This window comes from Hyperolius riggenbachi, chromosome 3 (genome assembly GCF_040937935.1).
Source record: "Hyperolius riggenbachi isolate aHypRig1 chromosome 3, aHypRig1.pri, whole genome shotgun sequence".
NCBI classification, from domain to species: Eukaryota; Metazoa; Chordata; class Amphibia; order Anura; family Hyperoliidae; genus Hyperolius; species Hyperolius riggenbachi.
This window is the reverse complement of record NC_090648.1, coordinates 174,466,307-174,489,292: the sequence shown is the minus strand read 5'-3', so window position 1 is coordinate 174,489,292 and position 22,986 is coordinate 174,466,307. Positions and strand designations below refer to the sequence as shown.

Genomic DNA, 22,986 nt, shown 5'->3' with positions numbered 1-22,986 from the left:
AAGAAATGCAACGCATTTCGCAGGTTCAACCCCGCTTCATCAGGCAATATAGGGAGGAGTATCAAACAATCTGCACAAGGATTCAAATTAAGTGCCTCTGTCCGTCAAACAAGGTGTGTATTAGCTTTACAATGACAAATGTGCTTGCTATACACTACCCTTAGATTTTTATTTTTTTTAAAGGAACTGAAAAGGAACAAAACACCCAAAATCTTAAAACAAAGTTTTGACATTTATTTTTTTTTTTATCATAAAAGTCCAGCAGTTAAAACTATGTACAAGTGAAAACATGCAAATGTAGATTAAACAACACAATTAAAACTAGCTAAAACGTCATTAAAACACAACATATGCACAATGGTAGGAGCAGCAAAATAGGAGAACTGATGAGAGGGTGGAGGGAATGGGTGTAGAGTCTTCTTAGCTCACAACATAGTCATGTTTGTATTTAGGGTGCTTGTTGTAACCAACTTGTGTTCCATTAACAAGACATTGGATCGCCCACTCTGAAGACACCACTGGGAGGTTCAGGGCTTCAGCACATTTCAAGATAGATTCTGGACATGAACGATCCGTGATTACCACATCAAACACCCCCAAAGCAACATCTACAATACAGAATACAAAATATTTAATACAATGTACAACTTCAAACAGAATAACCGGTAGCCAATTGTAATATACTGTTTTGGGCACAATAGCCCAACTATGTGGCACCATTATGTATATAATATATGCAGCTTCCGCAGTTTGATCTTGAGGTACTAGCGACTCGTCAAGTCGGATGTTTTTGGCTGATCACTATAATTTGGCATAAAGCAAGAGAACACTTGAGAAATGTGGCTGTGCTTCCACCTGCACTGACAAACATGCACACTTATCACAATGCTAGTATGCATGTTTAGGGAAAGATCCTCCAGCAGTAACCTGGGGAGGCACTGAAAGAGAAGCCAGTAACAACAACCCTCTTAACCTGGAATTTTTTTTATTGAAAAGTTTAAGTCTACCCAGCAAAGTTAATGGCTGCACTTGTGGTCTAGGAGGGGTTAATGACTGCACTGCATGCAATATTGCAGCCATTAACCCCTCTTGTACCTTAAGTGCAGCCAATACCTCCTCCCGGCACCTAAGTGCTGCAATTATTCACTCCCTTTTATTCAGCCCAGTATTTCCCCCTGCCCCTATCCTTGTTACTTATTGTGGCCAGGACTTTCAGACTTGTCTTTTCTTGGCATTTCCTTTTCTCAAAGTATCACCACAGGGTAAATTGCTGCAAATGGGAATGTCACTATTAGTACACACATTACTCAGTGTTGCTCGTGACTCATGTTTAAGTCGACACCTATACTTTTATGAAGTGAATCAGACCCAAATTTCTAGACTTATACTTGAGTATATACAGTATGTACTTATGAAGTGCTAACCTCCTCTGCAGCACTTTGACTGCATTGAATAGGTAAGGTCACTAACTGTTCCTCAGAGCATCTCATAATGTAATCCTTAACATAGTAGATATTTTCAGGGGGCGGGGGGGGGGGGGGGGCAGTTACCTCAGTTTTTGGATGAGGACAAACCCTCATAAACATTAAGAGGGGGGGGGGGGGGGTGTTACGGACATAAAAACATTTGGACTTAACTTGGTCACAACAGAGTGTTTATATTTACCGCTCATTGTCCCTTTAAGGGACCAGCACTGTAGAGGTGGCATCTACTGCGCCTGTGATGCTCACATTCTGCGCAGGGGCAGTACTTCTGTGCCTGCGCAGAACGCTCCAGGCTACAAAAGCGCGAGTGGCGCGGCCGCGTGCAGTAGATGACCTAGCGAGGTTGGCATCTGCAGCGGAGGGGACTTCGGGACACAGTCTGGGAGCAGAGCTGCAGCGAGGGACAGATAGGCTGCCGGGGGCTGGAGGAAACCCCTAGTAAATAGATCTTTCCCCCCCCCTCAGACGTATCCTTAAAGGGGAACTTCAGCCTAAACAAACATACTGTCATCAAGTTACATTACGTTATGTTAATTAGAATAGATAGGTAATATAATCTCTTACCCACCCTGTTTTAAAAGAACAGGCAAAGGTTTGTGATTGATGGAGGCTGAACATGAGAACAACATCAGAAATCCCATCATGCTTTGCACAGCATTAGGTGAAAAAAGCCTGGGCAATTTTCTGCTGTGCAGCTAAAAATGAGGCTTGTATAAGAAAAACAAAGTTCTGATGCTGTGAAACTGTTAAAGAAACACAAAGCCTTTTCAGTGCTGCTGAGTCGATTTTTAGTCCGGAGGTTCACTAACCACTTGCGGACCAGGTACGTTGAATCAATGTCCAGCAGGTGGTGCTACCGTTCTGACCGGACATTGATTCAACGTCCGCGCTAACAAACCATCCCGACGCGATCGTGCGCACCCAGAGGGGGAGATTAAGCTGTCATATGACAGCTGGCATCTCCCCCGAAAGATCACTACGATCGCCGGCGGATCGTAGTGATCACTTTGACAGTGGCAGCGGGTAAAGAAGAGGATCCACTCACCTCCCTGCCATTCCTGCGACGATCGGCACCCCCCTCTGCTCTGGCCGGCATCTCTGCTCCGTCTGACGTCAGCGGTCCCAGACCTGAGCGTCATTTGGAGCAGAGATGCCGGCTGGAGAAGAGGTGGCTACTGCGGCTCATCGCTGGAAGGTGAGTGAAAGCTGCCAGCTACAGGGGGGACACCTGCCTCCATGGGGGACACCATGCCCAGCCAGCCACAGACGGGATCCGTCCGCCCGACCCCCCCAAAACGCGCCCCCCCCCCCCATGCAAATTGCCCTGGTCCTTAAGGGGGGTTAGGCGGCTGGTCCTGAAGTGGTTAATAAAGAAATATTTTTTTTTAAAAAAAAAGAATCATTACCTTGGTTTACATCTGTAGAATTGTGCTGCTTTGCAGATGCTGCACCTCCAGCCATTAATACCTCCGTCCATAGTTCCAGAAAGTTCTCTTGCTGGTCAGATACCACAAGACACCGCAAACTTTCAAAAGGATGATGAGCGTCATGCCTGCAAATACGAGAGTCATGAAAATAAAAGATGCCCACATGGAGTCCCCAGCCCCTCCCATAGCTGGACGTTTTATCTCACCGTTCCAGAATGCTTCCTTCCTGCAAGCTGAACCCCGCAGGGAGGCGGTAATTACTTGGGTTCTGGAGCTCATTAGCATGGCAGCTGTCACGTACCCAGGCATGAGACACGCACGGAATCCCACTGGCAAGGCACAGGAAGTACTTCCGAGTTCGGCAGTGTTGGTCAGCAATCAGCAAACATTTTGAATTTGGTTTACACTAAAAGAGAGAAATACAAAAAAAAAAAAAAAAAATATGAATGCCAATCCGAATGCCACAAAAGCCGTTCATATAAGTATACTGGTATATCTACATGAATACAGTATACGTATGTCAAGCTTCAAACAAAAATAAGAATAGGACACTCTAGGAAGGACAAAGTATGTTTGGAGAGAAAAGGTGCACATGATGTACTTTAAACACTATGGAGTGCAGCTCCACTCAACCAGTTAAAGAGGATTCCTAGCAGCGTGCATTGGAGAGCATAAGAAGCACGTTCTCCATATGTTGGCGGGGACACTTGGCGGGTGGGGAAACCATGCATCGGCTACAGTAAATATGCCACGCCACTCTGGTGGGGAGGGGACACAGCACACAGCCACCACTTTGTTTTTGTGCAAATCCACGGCCGCGGATGGGTAAAATTTGACACACTGACGCTCGGGTGGGGGACAGGGACAATAGTAACTCGAGTATAAGCCAAGAGCCCCACTTTTGGGCCACTTTTTTGGGTCCCAAAAGCTTTGCTTATACTCAAGTATATACAGTAGGATGACTTCTATGAACACAATTTATTTCAGGTTTTTGAACAATTAAAAAAATAAAAACAAACACTGGAATTAGGACATGTTTTACTGAATAGCAGTTATAGTTGGCTACTTTGGCAATCATTCACTGTCAAGCCGCTCTGATTGGTTCCAGTACTGACAGCAGTGTAGTATACACAGTGCTCTCCCCAGAATTTTCTTCCAGCCAGGTGGCATGAAAAAGTAGCTGGGTGGGATACAACAGGGGAATGCTGGGCCAGCACAGTTCTGCTTACAGCATAAAAGAAGGCAAGCTGATGACAGCCGGGTGAAAACCAAAATTAGCTGGGTGAAACACCCGGCTAAAAGAGCCAGGGGAGAACGCTGAGTATACAGTGCAGTATGGGAGTGGGTGAGAAGTGTATACCCATGTATGTGGGTGTACACAACAGCAAGACCTCATAATGTGCACCATCACCAAGAGAATTCTAAACAGGAGTAATCATGGGTGAAAGTCTCTGATAGGTCTGACACTTAAGGTGTTCTACCTATGCTGTAAAAAATACCACATATCAAGCCATGGAAGCCTACTCACCCGTCTGCTGAGAAACCATACAGCGATGATCGCTTCGGGGTCTATTCTGTCCCCTTTGTCAAAACTAGCCTTGACAAAGGGGACCGGATAGGTCCCAAATCAATCGTTGCTGCGCGGTCAGATGGTTGTACATGTGTGATGGGACAACAGACAATCTGTTCCTAAAAGCGTACCTAAGATGGTACATTGGCCCGGTCAGTCGCCACTTGTCATTGGCTTCTGCGCATGCACAGCTCAGCCACGCACATCCCCGCCGCGCTCCCGTCCCCTGTAGCGTTCTGTGCCTTTGATGTCTGCAATAAGTGGCTGGTGAAATGATTTATTTTACATCAGTTGATGAAGGAACTTAAACAGATAAAAACTAGTTCTGTCATGGAATGCTTTTAGCTTTGCCTTTTGGGCCAGGATGGTGGCATAGTGGATGGCACTCTCCCCTTGCTGCGCCTGGTTTGAATCTGGGCTAGGACACTATTTGCATGGAATCTGTAAGCTCCCCCCATGTTTGTGGGGTTTCCCATTTACTTCCTCCCAAAAATATACATATACGTTAATGGACATCGTTCCACGATTATGCTGTGGATTAAATTGTGAGCTCCTCCAAGGGAGTTAGGCAGCGCTCCAAATATAGCAAAAAAAAAATATGAATGACTTGTTTTGTCTTTTTTACTGCATCGGAAAACTGACAGTGGGCGGATCTTTTTTTTTAAAGAATCGGATCCGTACACATGTCTCAGTCTGCAACGGATTTGTTAGATCTGTTAGAGTAAGCGGACCACACTTTTTTGTGGTTGAGCTTTTTTTCCCAGTGATCAGAAGAGTTTCTCATATAGCCTATGGATGAAACGCATCTGGGCACAACAGACCATCGGCGTGAACGCTACACTGTCCGATACCCGCAGGCAATTTGAGGTCTGGCTCAAGAGGGAATCTAGCCTTAGTGACAAGACTATATACTCTGTATAGAAATACAAAAAATAATTACAAATGAATGGATCCATAACACATTCTATGAATTCTGAATAGGTTATGTGGGCAAGTATATAAATAAATAAATATTACCAGTGCTTCACTAAAATTGTCAATAATGCAGCCTCCTCCAGCCCGGATCTGAGCCTCAGTGTATTGCCGATTAAAGGGTGTGCTTTCAATATATTCTATAATAAAAGCAAAAATAAATATTTAATACCACAGTGTGACTGGATTAGACTTTGAGCATAGAATAAGACTGGTTCACAAGCCATTATTTTTCTTGGAAGCATTTGGCTCATAGGGAGCTGCATCTATTTTGCATGCTTGGGCTTTTGATTTGGACACTAGTGAAGATGTCTGCATGTGGTTTCAAGGTTCTTCCCCACATCCAGAGCAGGATCATCCACCAGGCAACCTAGGCAGATGCTTGGGGCCTACTGGGTGTCGAGGGGCCCATCTGTCACCTTCTTTTGACCTTGCTCCACTTAAGCTTACAAAAATGAACAAGGGGGCCCCAAATCTACTACCCTGCCTAGGGCCCCATTACATCCTAATTCAGCTCTGCCCACATCAACACAGGTGTCTCTAGACACTCAGTTTTCCCCTAAAGTGTGGGAACAGCAGACTATCAGCAGCGTGTTTAAAGGAAACCTGTAATGTAAGGCTTCCCCCACCCCCCTCGCTGTTCCAGCGTTGAAATTCTCACATGCCCATCCCCAAGATCCTCGTATGGGAGCATGTCCACAAGCTTCAGGGGGGTCCTGGCACTGGAACGGCGAGGTGGAGGATCCAGAGGCATCCCTCTACACAGGTAAGTATCTAAATGTCTGACTTTTTACTGCACAGGTTTTCTTTAAGACAGGGACATATGTAAGAAGTTGTATGTAGAATGTGTCAGTACTAAATCTGAGGAATGTCAGCATCAAAATTTTGGGAGTGTATGCCGTTTCATCAGCATATCTGCCTGTGTGTACCTACTTGACAACCAGACAAGATCAGGCAGGATGAAAATGCTCCCTGTCCATATGAGTAAGAGCTAGAGAAAAGCTTGCCATGTAGGAACCATCCTCCATTACAGAAATATTACCTTCCTCCTCTTCACTGCTGATTGAGGGTATTTGCTGAGATTTGAGGAGATTACTGAGTTTGTCGGAGGATGTTGCTGAAGTTAGAAGGAAGGAGTAGCCTCCAAACAGTAAATTATTCTGAGGTAAAGGTCCATGGGTTTTTTCCAACGCTGTCTGGTCACCGGCATCGTCTCCACTCTCATTAGGGCTCATAAAATCACCTCCCATTGATGGTCCTGTGAAAGCAAAACAAAAGCCAGATTTATGCAAGGCTGGTCATCTTATAGCTGAATACAAGTGTAGATGCAGACACACAGGACAAAGACCAGGGGGAAATGTCAATGATTCCAGGCAAGATAAATCAGATTGTGTATGGGATTTATTGAATATCAGAGGGCTGCAATTAAGTGGGACACCATTTTATGGTGTGGAAAAACCTAAAGGAAGAGCATAAGACCTGGAAATTAAATGAACCTGACCCATTATGAAAGATAAGTATGTTAAGAAGTGGTCTCGTATTTCACTACTGAATGCACAATAATATGTTGTTCCACAAGCATCGCAACCTCTTTAGTTCAAGGACGTTTAGTTTAGTTAATGTTGAACGGGATGTTACAAAAAAACCATAAGCCTAAATAAGTCATCTAAATTTGCTTGAGAGGACAATTATATAATATCTGTTCAAGGTTTTACTTTGGCTTTATTGAATTACTGGGCAAGTGAAGAATAAGTCATGCAACTGTAACGAGAAGGATATGGAGGCTGCAATATTTATTTCCTTTTAAACTATACCAGTTGCCTGGCAGCCCTGCTGATCCTCTGCCTCTAATACTTTTAGCCATAGACCCTGAAAAGAATACAGTAGATCAGGTGTTTCTGACATTGTCAGATATGACAAGATAAGCCGCATGCTTGTTTGTGGTGTTATTCAAACACTACAGCAGCCAAATAGATAAGCAGAGCTACCAGGCAACTGGTGTGGTTTAAAAAGAAAATAAATATGGCAGCCTCCATATTCTTCCCACTTCAGTTCTTTAAAAGAAAAATTAAAAGGGTTCTGTGGATCAGAAAAAAAAAAGAACAAACACTGACACTTACCTGGGGCTTCTATCGGCCCCCTGCAGCTGTAATTTCCCGCGCCGTCCTCCTACAATCCTCTGTTTCTCGCCGCCGGCACCTATTATTCGCCTAACAGGACAAATAATCTCCGGGAGCTTACTGCGCAGGGGCAGTACGAGGTTTTTTTGTACTGCGCTTGCGCAGTAAGCTCCCGATGACACAGTGGGAGCGAGCATGCATGCGCCCACGGCCACGCAGCCGCAGTTGATCATCTGGATCAATTGTACCAGGAATGGTTGATCGGAGGAGGACGGCGCGGGACATGACAGCTACAGGGGGCGGATAGAAGCCCCAGGTAAGTGTCAGTTTTTGTTTTTCCTGCTCCACAGAACTCCTTTAAATCCAAATGATGTATGATTGTAAAGAAGGATTCTCTTTGTTCTGTATTTTGTAATTGTGGTACATGTTGCTAGAGGTATTTGTGACACTTATTTCTTGGTACTGAGTCACACAAGACGATGGTGAGGTTTATAAAAGCAATAATAATGCAGTTAAAGCTGCTAGAAACACTCAGTACTTTTTGATCTCCTGACACTTGGAGGTATAATTATTATTAATTTATATAATGCCATCAAGTTCCGGGTAGCAAAACGTTCATATTTCAAGTCATTGCTGCTTTGTCTGCATTAGGACCCTCTGTATTCGTACATTACTTTACGTTTAGCTACATCATAAGGATTAGAGTCTTACCAGACTTCCCCATGAGAGATCTGCGGCCACGCTTTGCTGGAGATTTGTCTTCATCTGAGCTGATCAGCTTTCTCTTTCCAGAAAGTGTGCCCAGAGAGCTGTGGGATATCTCTGTTCCTTTTCTGGATGGTGTGCTGGTACTGGATGTACTGGAGGTGGTCGGAGTGCCAATCACACTAACATTGCTTCTTCTTTTCCGCTTTCCTTCCACTAGATTATCTGTCATATTAGACAGCAAAATGGTTATATAACACAATTCCACAATGTGAACATTTTAGAGCTTACATCAGTAATGGGCACACTACAGCCCAAGGGACGTTCCCAGCCTGTTTGTCTTTTTCATCTGGCCACCGATGCAGGCCCAGATTCAGTCTCCTCTCCTGTCTCTCTGAATCCCTGCAGAATTGTGAGCGGAGCATATGACAAGCCTACTCAAGTGTAGCTTCCAGTGCAGATCTCCATGGCTACAGCGATGTCATGTGAACACAGTGGGTCGCTACGCCACTGGGGCAATGGAGATTGTCGATAGATATGCTCCACTCGTGGCTGTGCAGAGAGGAAGGAAAGGAGACTGAATCCAACCTTGCATAGGGGGCTGCTAATACTGGGGTACACCTGGCTTGGTAAACTGGGGAAGGGTGTTGCTAATACAGGGACACATTGTCTACCTATATACTGAGGTGGGGGCTGCCAATACTGGGGGCACCCCTGGCTACCTATTACTGGGGGGAAAGCTCATCAGTTACCTGAACTGGGAGCCAAACTAAAACCAGGGGCATATTTGGCTTCCGGGACAGGATGTTTGGCTGGCTACCTACATTGGTCCGGCCACCCTGCCAAATTTAAGCCACACAACTCAACTCAATTGTAGCCCACAACTCAAAGTTTTCAGACCCTTGGCTTTGATAGATAGTAGTCCCACAATCTAAAAAACATTTTTGTAGTTGTACAGTAATCTTTTATGCAAATTTTCAGCTGATTTATTAATATTTGGCACTAGAACTCATTGCACATTGCATAACTATTAATTAGAGTGTTTCTCTATAGTGATGCAAGTCTGACTTCACTAGGGAATCAACATGAGCAATCAGTCACCTCTAGTGCAGTTATAAGACTACAAAAACATGGTTTCTTTCTATACTATGCAATGTAAATATGGCATAATGGAAAAACGAAAACTGCAAACAAGTTCCGGTGTGAGTGAGATGCTCGATAAATATGGTGGGCTGCTATTTTGTAGGTTTGGGGATCCACATTTTGGACATTAAAAAAAACACTAACTCAGGAAAGCATGAGAGATATATTATTTTATAGGCAGTCTATTGAAGAATTTCTCCTGAGCAATCCTAGTTGTGATGCGTTATTCTACTTGACTTTGGAGTTGTAAGCTGCAGAGGGACATATAAACCGGAGGGCGGGCATCTAGATTATGCTGTGCAACAGGTTTTATTCGAAAATCAAACTACAAGCTTAACAGTAGAATAATCTGTGTAAGAAGGGCTATTTTACCAAGACTTATGTCCGATCCTTTAGTTAATGGTGTCGTTGGTTCATATGGACCAAGTCCAAACTGTTCTCTAAGCTTGTTTCCTTGTTCAAGTGACAGGATGACCGCCATTCTTTTGTACCACTTCCTCTGTCCTTCTTTCTCAATGCAGTAAAATAGTTCTCCAGTATCTCTTTTGTGAGCTTTTACCACTCCTGTAAAACAAACAATGCAGCACAATCAGTCTGTACCATTATACAGTGGTGCTTGAACGTTTGTGAACCCTTTTAAAATGTTCTAGATTTTTAAATGAATGTGACCTAAATCATCATCTGATTTTCAAACAAGTTTTAAAAGTTGATAAAGAAAGTCTAGTTAAAGTAAACCTGAGGTAAAAATTAAACTGAATAGAAACAATTGCAAATATCCTCCTACTCCTAAAAATGTGTACATGTAAAAAAGGGTGCTGCAACCAAAAGTTTTTACTATGGGGCCCATGGCTTCTAGTTATGCCCCTGTATAGCATACAATAAAATACATTTCCCACTTCCTTATTGCAGTTACTATTCATACCAGAGTACTAAACTAAGATGTTTTGCCTTCAAAATGAAGGGTTATGAACAAGGTATCCAGTAGCAGGGGCTACTTTAGAGGGAAGAACGGGACATAGCTAGAATCATTATGTCCCCTACTACCATCCCCTCATTAGCATTACTATTATGACTCTCTTTGTGCCTCCCAACATTAGTGTTGCCTTTACATCCCCCTAATTTGTTTCATGGTCATGTCCTCCTCCATGTCCCTAACTAGTTACACCATTAGATCTCTTACTATGCCTTTTTAACTAGTGTCATCTTTATGCATCCCTGTTCTCTTCATTATGTGTCGCTCTCCCTCCCCCCACACTAGTTTCAAAATTATGCCACCCATTATGTGCCCTAACTAGCTAACAAGTGCCACCATCTATGCCCCCCTAATCAGTGTCCAATCTAATATAACCCTTACCCAATTAATGCCATTGCTACGTTCCCGACAATGTCCTCCAAATACCTTCACACTAATGTTCATTTAGAAAGATAAAAATGCAAAAATGATTATTTAAAAAACAGCAAAAAAAAAAAAAAAAACAACAGAAAAAAAACAAAACAAAACAAAACAAAAAAAAAAACCACCTAATCTTTCCCAAAGCAAAAGGTCAAACAGAATAGAACCCCTGGAAAAAAAAAAAAAAAAAAGGAATCGCTTCACCGAGAGGATGTTCAGTCAGGTAAAGAAAAAAAAAAAGTCTGCTTGGAATTACCATTCACAATATTGTGCAAAATACATACTAGCTAAACTTTCCACACTACAACACGTAAATAGCACGTACCTGCACTGAAATATTCATCTTCTGAGAGGGCAGTCACTTCTGTGTCCAGTGGGATAGGGTCACACAATAAAATATCTTTTCCTAGAACATCACATTCATAGCCATCATCAAAGAGTAACTTGTATTTTCCACCTCCAATATCTTGAGTAATTGTGCCAGAGTAAAAGTAACCATTGGAGGACCATTTGGCAACAACTTTAAGTCCCACAAAACTACTGCCAGAAGAGGAGTCCAGGCTCACGTTATTTGAAGCTATCTGATAGGGGATTTCAGGGGAGCCGCTGCGACGTGTAGATGGAGTTCCAGGACTAGCCTTGTCGCGAGCTTCTGGATGACAAGCAGTAATGCGTGTAAAAGGCTCTTCATCAGGAACTGCAGCTGCAGTGGAATCCTCAGCTTGTGCATGCGCTGCAGAGCCTATATCCCTGTAAAGCATAAGCTGTGTACAATAAAATGTATACAGGAAATGGCCATGTTGATGCTGCTTGGTGATTCACAAAACAAACCTCAGCAAACAGAAAGCTAAAAAAAAAAATAAAAAAAAAAAATTGTATGGTTTATCGCAGCACAAGCCTACGCAATGCATTCCTCGGAAACACAACAATGTAAAGGCAAAATAAGCAGCCATTTATGCTTTCATTTCAGCTGTTATGATGGGAACGCTTATTGGAAGAGCTCACTACTGAGAACCCAGAAGGAATATGTAGCTGCAGGGGCTCTTGAGAAGCAAGCTTATAATTCAGAGCCAACCCATAACTGAAATATTATGTTTCAGTAAAACAGGCCTTTAATGCACTGAGGATTAACTAAATGAATTCAGACTTGTATTTGATCGTCTACTCAAGGCTCACGATACTACAATAATAATAAACCCTCAAAAACTGTTCTTGGATGTGGCATCACAGTAGTCCTCTTTTCCTCATACTGCTTCCATCCAGGATAGTTTTTTTATGCACTGATTATTTTTACAATAGCTAGAAACCAGGAAACCCCATTCTCAAAAAAAAAAGAAACGCGTGCCACACCAAGCCGCAACCCTCACCACTTGCACTAAGACACTGCCGATACTTAAACATGCATGGATTCCTGCACCCACAGGTGTGTACTGTCCATGCTTGAAACCTTCGTTTAGTTTTAGGGCTGTGGTGTCTGCGTTGGAGCAATTTTGGGTACCTGGAGTCGGAGTCATTGGTTTCATAAACTAAGAGGAGCAGGAGGCCTTTCAAGGGTAATACAACAGTGATTGGCTGATAAAGAGCCAAGTTCAGTGAACCGACATTCCACCACCAGTCAAGGCTGGCCTGAGACACTGGTGAATGCTTCCACGGATATACAATCACTGCCCAATCCAACAAATAATAGATCAAGCAACGATCAGAAATCTGTATGAAATTTAAGAGAGCCTCTCAAGATTTAACAAAAAATAAGGAAGATGTGGACCTCCAAATACAGAACCTGTACAAGTTAACAAAAGATACTTCACAAGCAGAGACACGAAACACAAAACAAAAACCACTTTCTTCCTAACACTGTCTGTCTATGGATACCTTGATCCAGCTCCTCGACAAGGAGGACGTCCCCTCCTCCCTCTTCCACGAGGTGTAAGGGGCGTTTTGGCCCCTGGTCTGTTTCCAAGCGATGCATCTGCATCATCTTCACTCACTTGCAGCCCTGTTTGTCTTCCAGTTTGATGTGAAGACACTGGCTGGCTGGCCAATTTCCTAGGACTGGAAAAAATGAAGACAGTTTATCTTTACCACACTACAATGATCTAGGGCTTTAACACCTATATTTTCTTACATCTAATATACAATAGTAGTCTACAGCGTATCTTACTTCAACTAAAATACTCTTAAAATGTATCTGAAACTATTTCTTCTATTACTTCAGAAGTTCTGGGATTGTGATTTTAGCAAATGATCATTTCTCATTTATAGTTTCCACACCTACATATCATGATTTATAAGTTCCATCTCTTGCGGGTACAGCTTTTCATGGTATTCCTCACTGTGGGCCAGATTTATCAAAGCATTACCGACAGTTTATTATACTTAAGCAGTGTAACCAGCAGGGGAAACGGTTTTTCATGATAATAACAAAACTTCTTAAAGTGAACCTCCAGACTAAAAATCTACTCGGCAGCACTGAAAAGGGTTGGTGTCTCTTTAAAAGTTTCACAGCATCAGATCTTTGTTTTTGTTACCCAAGCCTCATTTTTAGCTGAACAGAAGAAAACGGCTCAGGCATTTTTCTCCTGATGCTGTGCAAAGCATGATGGGATTTCTGATGTTGTTGTTCTCCTTCTGCTGTTTTGGTGCAATTTTTTTTCTTATTCTGAATTTGAGATTTGAAGCCTAGCGGGCGCAGCTGGGAGGGGTGATCAGGACACAGAACAGTTGGAACTGTGTCTCATGCTTCCTGTCACCTCCTTTCAACCAAAAAGATGGCTGCCTCCATGAAATCACAAACATTTGCCTGTTCTTTTAAAACAGGGTGGGTAAGAGATTATATTACCCATCTATTTTAATTAACATAACTAATGTAACTTAATGACAGTATGTTTGTTAACGCTGAAGTTCCCCTTTAAAGCCTACTTAATAGCGGCGGTTTAGCATGACTTTAACTGCACTACAGTTAAGTGTAAATCCATCCCTATACTGCCGCAGATTAAGAAGTGCTTAATAGCACTTCTACAGATTGTGCAGCAGTGAAGGCTAGGCATGATTTGTGAAGTGCTCCCCCCCTGCTGAATCCTGTGAAGCTGTTCTGTGCTTAACCCTTCCAGTACTGGGCATTGATGTAATACAGCAGATGAATTGGTTACCTCAGCAACAGCAATGTCCCTTACACACTGCACTGCGAAACCTTCCTAACTCCTCCTATTTAAGAACAGTTGAAGATGGAAACTGCACTATTTAGTTATTTCTTAAGATGTCCGAGACAGTTCTGCATGGATTTCTAAAAACCTACCAATATTTTGATAAATGTCCCCCAATTGATAAATGTTCCCCAATGACTTTGTCCTTCCATACTTATTTTTGCATATTGATGGGCATACAGAGCTACATTTTTGCCTTCAGTCCTTAGGATTTATCAAAAGAAAGGTCTTATTGATCGGAGTGATTTCTCTCATATCAAAAACAAAAATCAGTGTAAGTCAAACTTTTATCGTTATTTTAAAATGGCGAACGCCAAAGGGATGAAGGTGGACAGAATAAGGCTGCAGATACAAAATGTAAATTAGCTGCTACTGGACAATAGGTCTTACATTCCCTACAGTTTAGTCCACTTACAGATCTGTATCTTAGCAACTTTTGTATTGAAAAACATGGGTTAAGCTGGAATACCCCATATTAAGTACCTTGATTTCCCTGCGTTTCCACGCCCAGCTGGCATGGCAAATTCCCCAGACTTTATTTGAGCAGCTTTCCCTCTGAGCGCAGTCTTTCCTCTGTCAGAGCTGCTACCACTGGTGCTCGGTCCAGCAGACAGACCACTGCTGGCTCCACTAGATGTGCGCTGAAGGCTTGATGCTTTTGAGGACAGGGAACTGATATCAGCCAGATCTCCAGAAGTCAGAGAAGATACAGCCGTCCTGGATGGAGACACCTCATTTTCATACTCATGACATTCAATTATCGGCTCCTCTGCTTCCTATAAAAATGAAATATCAGTGAAATATGTTTTTAGGCCAAATGCACCTGCTGTACCTAGTTCTACAGCCAAACAATTATTATTATTGGTCATTTACAAAGAGCAGACATTTTATGTGACACATTACAGGGCACCCTGAGCAATTTCTGTCACTCTGCCTCAGAGGAGCTCACAATCTAATGTCCCTACCAGCGTCATTCTAATGTCCCTCAAAGGGGTTCACAATCTAGACTTCAACTGTCTCTCCATTGAGGGACATTAGACAATGACCCTGATAGAGACATTAATGTCCCTCAGTGGGGCTCACAATCTAATGTCCCTACCAGCATCCTAGTCTAATGTCTCTTATGCTGAATACACACGGTTCGTTCCCGCATCGAATGCGCCGCTCGATTCCCGACGAATCGATTATTCCCGAACATTTCCGAGCGCATTTCGCTGAGTTTTAGGTCGATTGCCATGTAAAGTATGGCAAATCGACCTAACGATCCATCGAAACGCAAATCGGACATGTCGGAAATAAACGAATCGACGGGAATCGAGCGGCGCATCGACGGGAATAGAGTGCGGGAACGAACCGTGTGTATCCAGCATTAGAGGGACTCAAAATCTAATGTCCCTACCAGAATCAAAGTAATGTTCCCACCACAGTCTAAAGCCAATTAAGAGGGGGAAGTAAACAGTATGTTTTAATAGGAAACATAATAGAAAAACAGTATGTTTTAATCTGAAACATAATAGGAAACATGAGAATATAAAAATTATATGCAGATATAGTAACTGGAAATTTTCTAACTGGAAATTGCCACTGAGCTCCACAAACAATTACAAGATACATATAAAGTCCAGTAGAAAGTATTTTGCAGCACTTTGTAACAGACTTTCTGTCAAGAAATAACAGTTCACTACTTATCAATGGAGGCTGCCATATGCATTTCCTTTTAAACAATACCAATTGCCTGGCCGCTCTGCTGATCTTTCTGGTCAGTAGTGTCTGAATCCCACACCTGAAACAAGTATGCAGCTAATTTTGTCAGAAACGTTTAGGGCTCGTTTCCACTGTTGCGGTGCGGAATCGCCTGCATTCCACTGCGGACAAAATCGCATGCGATTCCGCATAGGTAAGGGTATGTGCGAATTTAACCATGTCACTGCCTGTGTAAATTAATATTATACCTATGCGAAATCGCATGCGAATTTGCGGCAAAAACCGCATGTTCAACCCGCATGCGGTTTCCCTATTTAAAAGCATTAGCGGCGATTCGCGTGCATTCCTCTTGCATGCGAAATCTGACGGCTCTGCCGTGCAGATTTCTGCCACACAAAAAAAACGCTCCCGCAGCCGCACAAGTGGAAACAGCCCCATCCACTTGCATTGCCTATGCGAATCCGCATGTGGACACCGCATGCAGATTCGCTATAGTTGAAACGAGCCCTTAATCTGCATGCCTTTTCAGGGTCTATGCTAAAGGTATTACAGGCAATTGATCAGCCAGGCAATGCGCATTGTTGAACCACTTAATGACAGGCTGACTTATAAAAACATCCTGCTAGAGCCTCTTAATGGCTCCAGGACGTTTTTATAAGTTAGACAGTGCTGCTGCCGCTGTGCGCGTGCACGCTCCCTCGCACGTGAAAATAGTGGAAAAAACAAAAAACAAAGAAAAAATACACCTTTATTTCCAAATACTATTGTCACCATACTTTGTACTAGGGATAGTAGTAAAATTTGGTGATAACCAGAACAAATAGGCAGATAAAATGTGTGGGTTTTATGCACAGTAGCAGTGTTTATATTAAAACTATAGGGGATGAAATTGGAGAAATAGTGTATTTTTTAATTTTTTTCTCTTTAAAATGCATAGAAAATAAAGTAATTACTGAAAACAAATATCAACCCCAAAAAGCCCAATTGGTGGTGAAAAAAAAACAAGATACTTTGATGGACAGTTAGTGACAAGATATATATATATATATAGATATATATATATATATATATATATATATATATATATATATATATATATATATATATATATATATATATATATACACTGTACAGCGCTGCGTAATATGTCGGCGCTATATAAATACTAAATAATAATAATAATAATATAGATCATTTCATTGTGATTAGTAGTGATTAAGCTATTGGCAAATGAAAGGGATGAGCACTGAAAGGTGAAAACCGCTCGTCCGTTAGGGTAAAGACGCATTTGGGGTGAAGAAGTGGTTAAAAGGAAATAAAAATGTCAGCCTCCATATGTTTCTCACCTCAAATTCCAGGTAATCCTTCACCATTAAACAGACATGTTATGGTAATGTGAGTGAAAACACTGTGGTCATTGTTATAAAAAATAATTCTGTCACTAGCTTGTAAAATGGATAATATTTGCAGCTTTCATTTGATCCTTATGGATGCGTTGATTGGTTCTTACTTGAGGGAGTGGATTTTAGACTGTTTTACTGTCTCAATGACTGAAAGAGATGGGCAAACTTGAGAGTTTGAAAGGGGCAAACTCCACCCCCTTTTGACATAATTCTTTCCATAAACATACACAACCCCACCAAGTCACAAAAGTCAGCCGGGGAAAGAAAGATCCAGTTGCACAGAAAATAGATTGAAACATTATCACAAAGTATTTGTGGTGCCTGCACTTTGGCAGAATTGTTAGTATAGCTAAATTCTGAGTCAAAACAAGTTTAGCACATGATTAAAAAGAACCTTCAGAGTAAATTAAACATTCAATAGATTGTCTTCCCATATAAATGTATAATTACTTTGCGGGTCTTTTGCTTCTGAATCATGCCCGGAGCATAGTGTCTGCTGCCTTTTGGTTCATAGCCCTGACTCCTTGCAGAAAAGTGCCACAACACTTTATCAGAGATAGAGGAAGTGACATGGCCCTTTTCTGCAAAGGGGTGGGGAAGCACTGGAAGACGAGGCTCTGGGAGCGAGTCAGAAGAAAAAGACTTGTCAGGTAAATATACATTTGTATTAGAAGACAATCCATTGAATGTTTAATTTACACTGAAGGTGCTCTTTAAGAGACACATGTAAATAGGAATAGGGCAGTGAAAATTCTGATGTTCCTCCCTATGCTCTTTAAAGTAATAAATAGAAGCAGAATAAAGAAAATATAACCTGTCTGGGTTCATTAGAAATCTAACACAATGAAAAAGCTTCAAAGAAAAAATATCAGTTTTCAAAGAGCCTGATCTTAGTTTAAACAGAGAATAATAGATAAATACCTCTACCACTTTGCGATCCACCTCTGTTCCATCCATGTAATAGACATCTGTGATTACGCGGGTTACCACAGTGCGCACTTCTCGAATTGTGCGCACGTGGCGGTGAAGGCTGCGGCCAGGAGGAGGGCGGGGTAATTCAAAATCTTCATCGCCCTTAAGGGTACAGAGAAAAATATGCATTTATTTTTTTCAAAGTGGGCTCTTGAAGAAAGGATGAAGGCAATCATTTGGAATACGGTAATTTTTTTTAAATAGGTTTGTAATATACAATATCATGACAAGCTTGAAATTATAGACATACCAGTTCTACATAATATAATTTTACTAAACACAAATACAGCAGTTATGATACACATATTGCTGAATTAGCCCAGGATAACAATTTGATGGTTATAATTATCGGTTATGCATTTGTATAGGACTAACACAGTGTTTTATGTAACGGACTTTTGTTCAAAAATGTTAAAGAGGAACTGTAGTGTAAGAACATTATAAATAAAAAAAAATTCAATATTTATACATTTTTTAGTCTGTTTGCCCATTGTAAAATCTTTCCTTACCCTTTCATCATCCTGATTTACATTATTATTTAATTTTTTTCCTGAAATGTATCACAGGTGGCAACATCTTTAGTTCTGTCAGGTGCAGCTCTGCAGAATGTTTCTGAGAATTACGAAGCTAGTGAAAATACTGTAATGCCTGGTCTCCCAGAATGCTCTGGGAGGAGAATTTGCATAGCTAAAAAGCCTAGACGAAGGCCTCTTTCACAGTAGGACGTCAAAGCCGCACGTTAGAAAATTTTATAACGCAGACTAACGCACAGCAATACAAAGTCTGTGCGACATTCAGAGTGCACACGTTGTGTGTAAGGGCTGGTTCAGACGGACGCTTGCCGAGCGTTTACCGCAAAGCGGTCGGAACGTCGCGGTAAACGCTCCCATTCAAGTGAATGGGAGCGTTTACACCGAGCTTTTGCGCGCGGTTACACGATCACGGCGTTTGGGTCCCAATTTTCGGTAGCGTTAGAGCTGCCCCTGGAAGCAACATGTAGCTTCCAGGGGGCGGTCAACCGCGACGGATAATATCCCCCTAGGGGAAGAAACTCGACCGCATCAGAACGCGACGCGAAGGCTACTGAAAGCCTCACCGCGCAGCCGCCGCAACGCCCCCAGACGTGGCGTCCGTCTGAACCAGCCCTTACGTGTAGCAATATTTAGAGAATGCTGCATGCTGTGCGTTTAGCAATACATTTGCTGCGTTGTGTGTGTTGCACACGCTCAGTAAGTTTTTTTTTTTTTTTTTTAAATGTAACGCATGCGCCGTTTTCGTTCCATCAGTATGCAACGAAAACGGCGCACCGAGGGACAGATAACGCAGTGCAAAATAACGTCCAATTTCAAAACCTACATGCACTGCGTTCGGGGCACGTTGTGCAACTTTAAAGTCGCATCAAACGCAACGTCCCACTGTGAAAGAGGCATAAGCTTCACTGGCAGGGCTCCATACATACAGCAATATATAAATATGGGAAGAATTTATGATGCTGAAACCATTCTGATCCCAAATAATTTACTGCATTCTACTATATTTTGTCTCTACAGTGCCACTTTAAAGCCAAATTATCTACCAGTAAATTAGAGTTTAAGTCTTATACTATTAACCACTTCACCACTGAGGGGTTTTACCCCTTGAGCACCAGAGCAATTTTCACCTTTCAGTGCTCCTTCCATTCATTCGTCTATAACTTTATCATTACTTATCACAATTAAATGAACTATATCTTGTTTTTTCCGCCACCAATTAGGCTTTCTTTAGGTGGGACATTATGCCAATAATTATTTTATTCTAAATATGTTTTAATGGGAAAATAGGAAAATGTATTATTTTTCAGTTTTCGGCCATTATAGTTTTTAAATAATGCATGCTACTGTAATTAAAACCCATGAAATGTATTTGCCCATTTGTCCCGGTTATAAAACTGTTTAAATTATGTCCCTATCACAATGTTTGGCGCCAATATTTTAAATCGTAAATAAAGGTGCATTTTTTTCAGTTTTGCGTCCATCCCTAATTACAAGCCCATAGTTTATAAAGTGATGGTGTTGTACCCTCCTGACATAAATATTTAAAAAGTTCAGTCCCTAAGGTAACTATTTATGTATTTTTTTTAATTGTAAATTTTTTAATTTTTTTTTTAATTACAAAAAAAAAAAAAAAAAAAAAAAAAAAAAAGGGGGAGTGTGGGAGGTAATGAGTTAATTTTTTTGTGTAGAAGTAATGTAATTGTATGTGAAAAATGCTTTAGGGTGTAGTTTTACTATTTGGCCACAAGATGGCAACAGTAACTTTTTGTTTAATGCGACCTCCAAGCATCCTTCCGGAGGAAGTACTAGGAGGCTGGGAAAGTTTTGTTTTTTTCACAATGATCGCGCTGCTTATCGGAGAAGCAGCGGATCATTGCGGGGCTTAGATCAACGAACGGGAATGGATTTTCCCGTTCATCGATCTCCGGGCGAGCGGCCGGCGGCGTGTTTACGAGCGGGAGTGCGCGCTAGAGCGAGCGGGAGCACGGGCAGCGGCGGGAGCGTGGAAAGTACGGATTTCTCCGTCCCTGTGGGGTGAAAGGATGGAAAAAGGGACAGAGAAATTCGTATGGGCGTTAGTAAAGTGGTTAAACTTTAGTCCTGCTACTGTATCTGTATTTATGGCTGTCAATACATAATCTGAACACTCATTAAGCTGCAAGATCTGTCTACATTCATCCTGTTATGTGTATCTCTTTAAAAGGGACTCCGAGCAGTGCCTGAAACTATGGAAAGATGCATATCATTTTAAAGCCCCCTTTCTCCTCTTTCCAATGATATATAAATCACCGCCCTACGCCTTTTAGTTTTTGCTATTTTCGCGATCGAAATTGCTGTGGCCGCGACTTCGATCACGAAAATAGAGAAAACTAAAAGGCGTAGGGCGACGATTTAGGTGTCGTCAGAAAGAGAAAGAGAGCTTTAAAATGATATCCATATTTCCATAGTTTCTGCACTGCTCGGAGTCCCTTTAAAGGACTTACGAGCCCAAACTGTCTAAAAAAGCAAAGTACCTGTAAGCTGTTTAAATGCACGGAGGACGCCGTCCGCGCCCTCCGTGCAGTTCCGCCGGGTCCCCTTCCTGAGATCGCCCCCCGCGCCGACCCCGACCCCCCAGGCCGGGTCGGGCTCTCGTGCCGCTCTCAATATGGCCGCTTCCATTGGCCGCGGCTGCGCAGTCCGCCTGGCCGCGAGTGCGGCTGCGCAGCTCTACGGCCAACCCCCCGAACCACGCACTGTAGCATGGATCAGAGGGGTTGGCCGTAGAGCTGCGCAGCCGCACTCGCGGCCAGGCGGACTGCGCAGCCGCGGCCAATGGAAGCGGCCATATTGAGAGCGGCACGAGAGCCCGACCCGGCCTGGGGGGTCGGCGCGGGGGGCGATCTCAGGAAGGGGACCCGGCGGAACTGCACGGAGGGCGCGGACGGCGTCCTCCGTGCATTTAAACAGCTTACAGGTACTTTGCTTTTTTTAGACATTTTGGGCTCGTAAGTCCTTTAAAGTGTAACTATCAGGAATAAAATAAAAAAATATTTATTTTTATCTGGTAAACAAGGAATAAGGATGCTAACCAGGCAATCCAAAAGTTAAAAATCACCATTACTTTCTTCAGGGCTGTGGAGTTGGAGTCGGGGCAATTTTGGGCACCCGGAGTTGAAGTCGTGGTTTCATAAACTGAGGAATCGGAGTCGGAAGATTTTTGTACAAAATCCACAGCCCTGTTAAGTATTAGACTAAGAAGTCGGAGTCGAAGCCATTTTGGGTACCCGGAGTCGGAGTTGTGGTTTCATAAACTGAGGAGTCGGAAGATTTTTGTACCGACTCCAAAGCCCTGCTTTTCTTCTTCATAAAAGAACATTCCCCAGTTCCCTGGGGAATTCCCTGGCTCTTATTTGGTACATCCGCTGCACAAAAGGAAGTTTGCAGGGCATGCTGAGTTTTCTTTTTTTCTTCTACTTTCCCCTCAGACATAACTAATGCAGCCTGATTGTCTGAATCCTCTTTCCCTCCCGTTTTCCCCTCCCACACCTCTGTTCATCTCTGATTGGCCAATATTTCTCATGCTGAGCCAATGCACTTTCTACTGCAGAGCTGGGTGGGACTGTTTGAAGACTGGGTGGACGGCAGGCAATGATACACAGAGTAAGGAAGGAAATTATGTCAGGATTGGCTTTAAGACAGACAGAGTCAAAATGGAAAATCCTAAGAAAGATTTTATCTTTTTCACTGTAGAACAATCACTAAAATCAAAATGTGGACAGTGCAATACATATGTTATGTAATTAGAGCAAGTATTTATCTACTTATGTGTTTTTTTTTTCTGAAATAGTATGGCTGACAGCTACTCTTTAAGAAGGAACTTTACAGCATATAAATTAATGAAAAAAAAATGCTTTTTTTTTTTAAAAGTTAATATTTATTTATATTTAGTCAATGTCTGCCCATTGTAAATTCTTAACTCACCCTGATTTACATTCTTTAATTTATAATCGATGGAAGCATCTTTACCGCTGGCAAGGTGAATCTCTTTGAGATGCCCCCATGTAGTTAAGTTGTTCTCCCAGATTGCCCTGGGGCAGAAGGCTGTGTGACATCAGTACATCAAGACCAATGCTAAACCACCCTGGGAGGGCAGGGTTACATACCAATACATAGTTATAAGTATAAGTTATAAGTATACATAGTTATAAGTTATAAGAATTTCTGTTGCTTTAACCAAGATAATATCATGCAGACAAATACGTTTTTATTTCATAACGACAATGTGCTTCTGTGTACCAGTCTACATTGATTTTTTCATTTGTATCAGTTGTTTGAACTTCCCATAAACGTATAATACAGACTAATATGTCTCAGT

The 22,986-nt window shown here is 42.2% G+C and overlaps 1 protein-coding gene across 6 annotated transcripts in view; it reads right to left on the bottom strand.

The window, feature by feature from the left end:
* Positions 1 to 213: 213 nt before the first annotated feature.
* The window catches only part of TP53BP1 (tumor protein p53 binding protein 1), a 153,937-nt gene continuing 131,164 nt past the window's right edge, over positions 214 to 22,986 (bottom strand). For all 6 annotated transcript variants that reach the window (XM_068275292.1, XM_068275291.1, XM_068275290.1 and 3 more), the window contains 11 exons: positions 18,046 to 18,198; positions 14,501 to 14,793; positions 12,687 to 12,866; positions 11,140 to 11,564; positions 9,794 to 9,985; positions 8,285 to 8,503; positions 6,496 to 6,711; positions 5,499 to 5,593; positions 3,118 to 3,317; positions 2,891 to 3,036; positions 214 to 608 (listed from right to left, as the gene is read on the bottom strand). In XM_068275292.1, the coding sequence (XP_068131393.1) occupies positions 421 to 608; positions 2,891 to 3,036; positions 3,118 to 3,317; positions 5,499 to 5,593; positions 6,496 to 6,711; positions 8,285 to 8,503; positions 9,794 to 9,985; positions 11,140 to 11,564; positions 12,687 to 12,866; positions 14,501 to 14,793; positions 18,046 to 18,198 (2,307 nt within the window). In that variant the 3' untranslated portion in view covers positions 214 to 420. The remainder of the gene's footprint in view (positions 609 to 2,890; positions 3,037 to 3,117; positions 3,318 to 5,498; positions 5,594 to 6,495; positions 6,712 to 8,284; positions 8,504 to 9,793; positions 9,986 to 11,139; positions 11,565 to 12,686; positions 12,867 to 14,500; positions 14,794 to 18,045; positions 18,199 to 22,986) is intronic.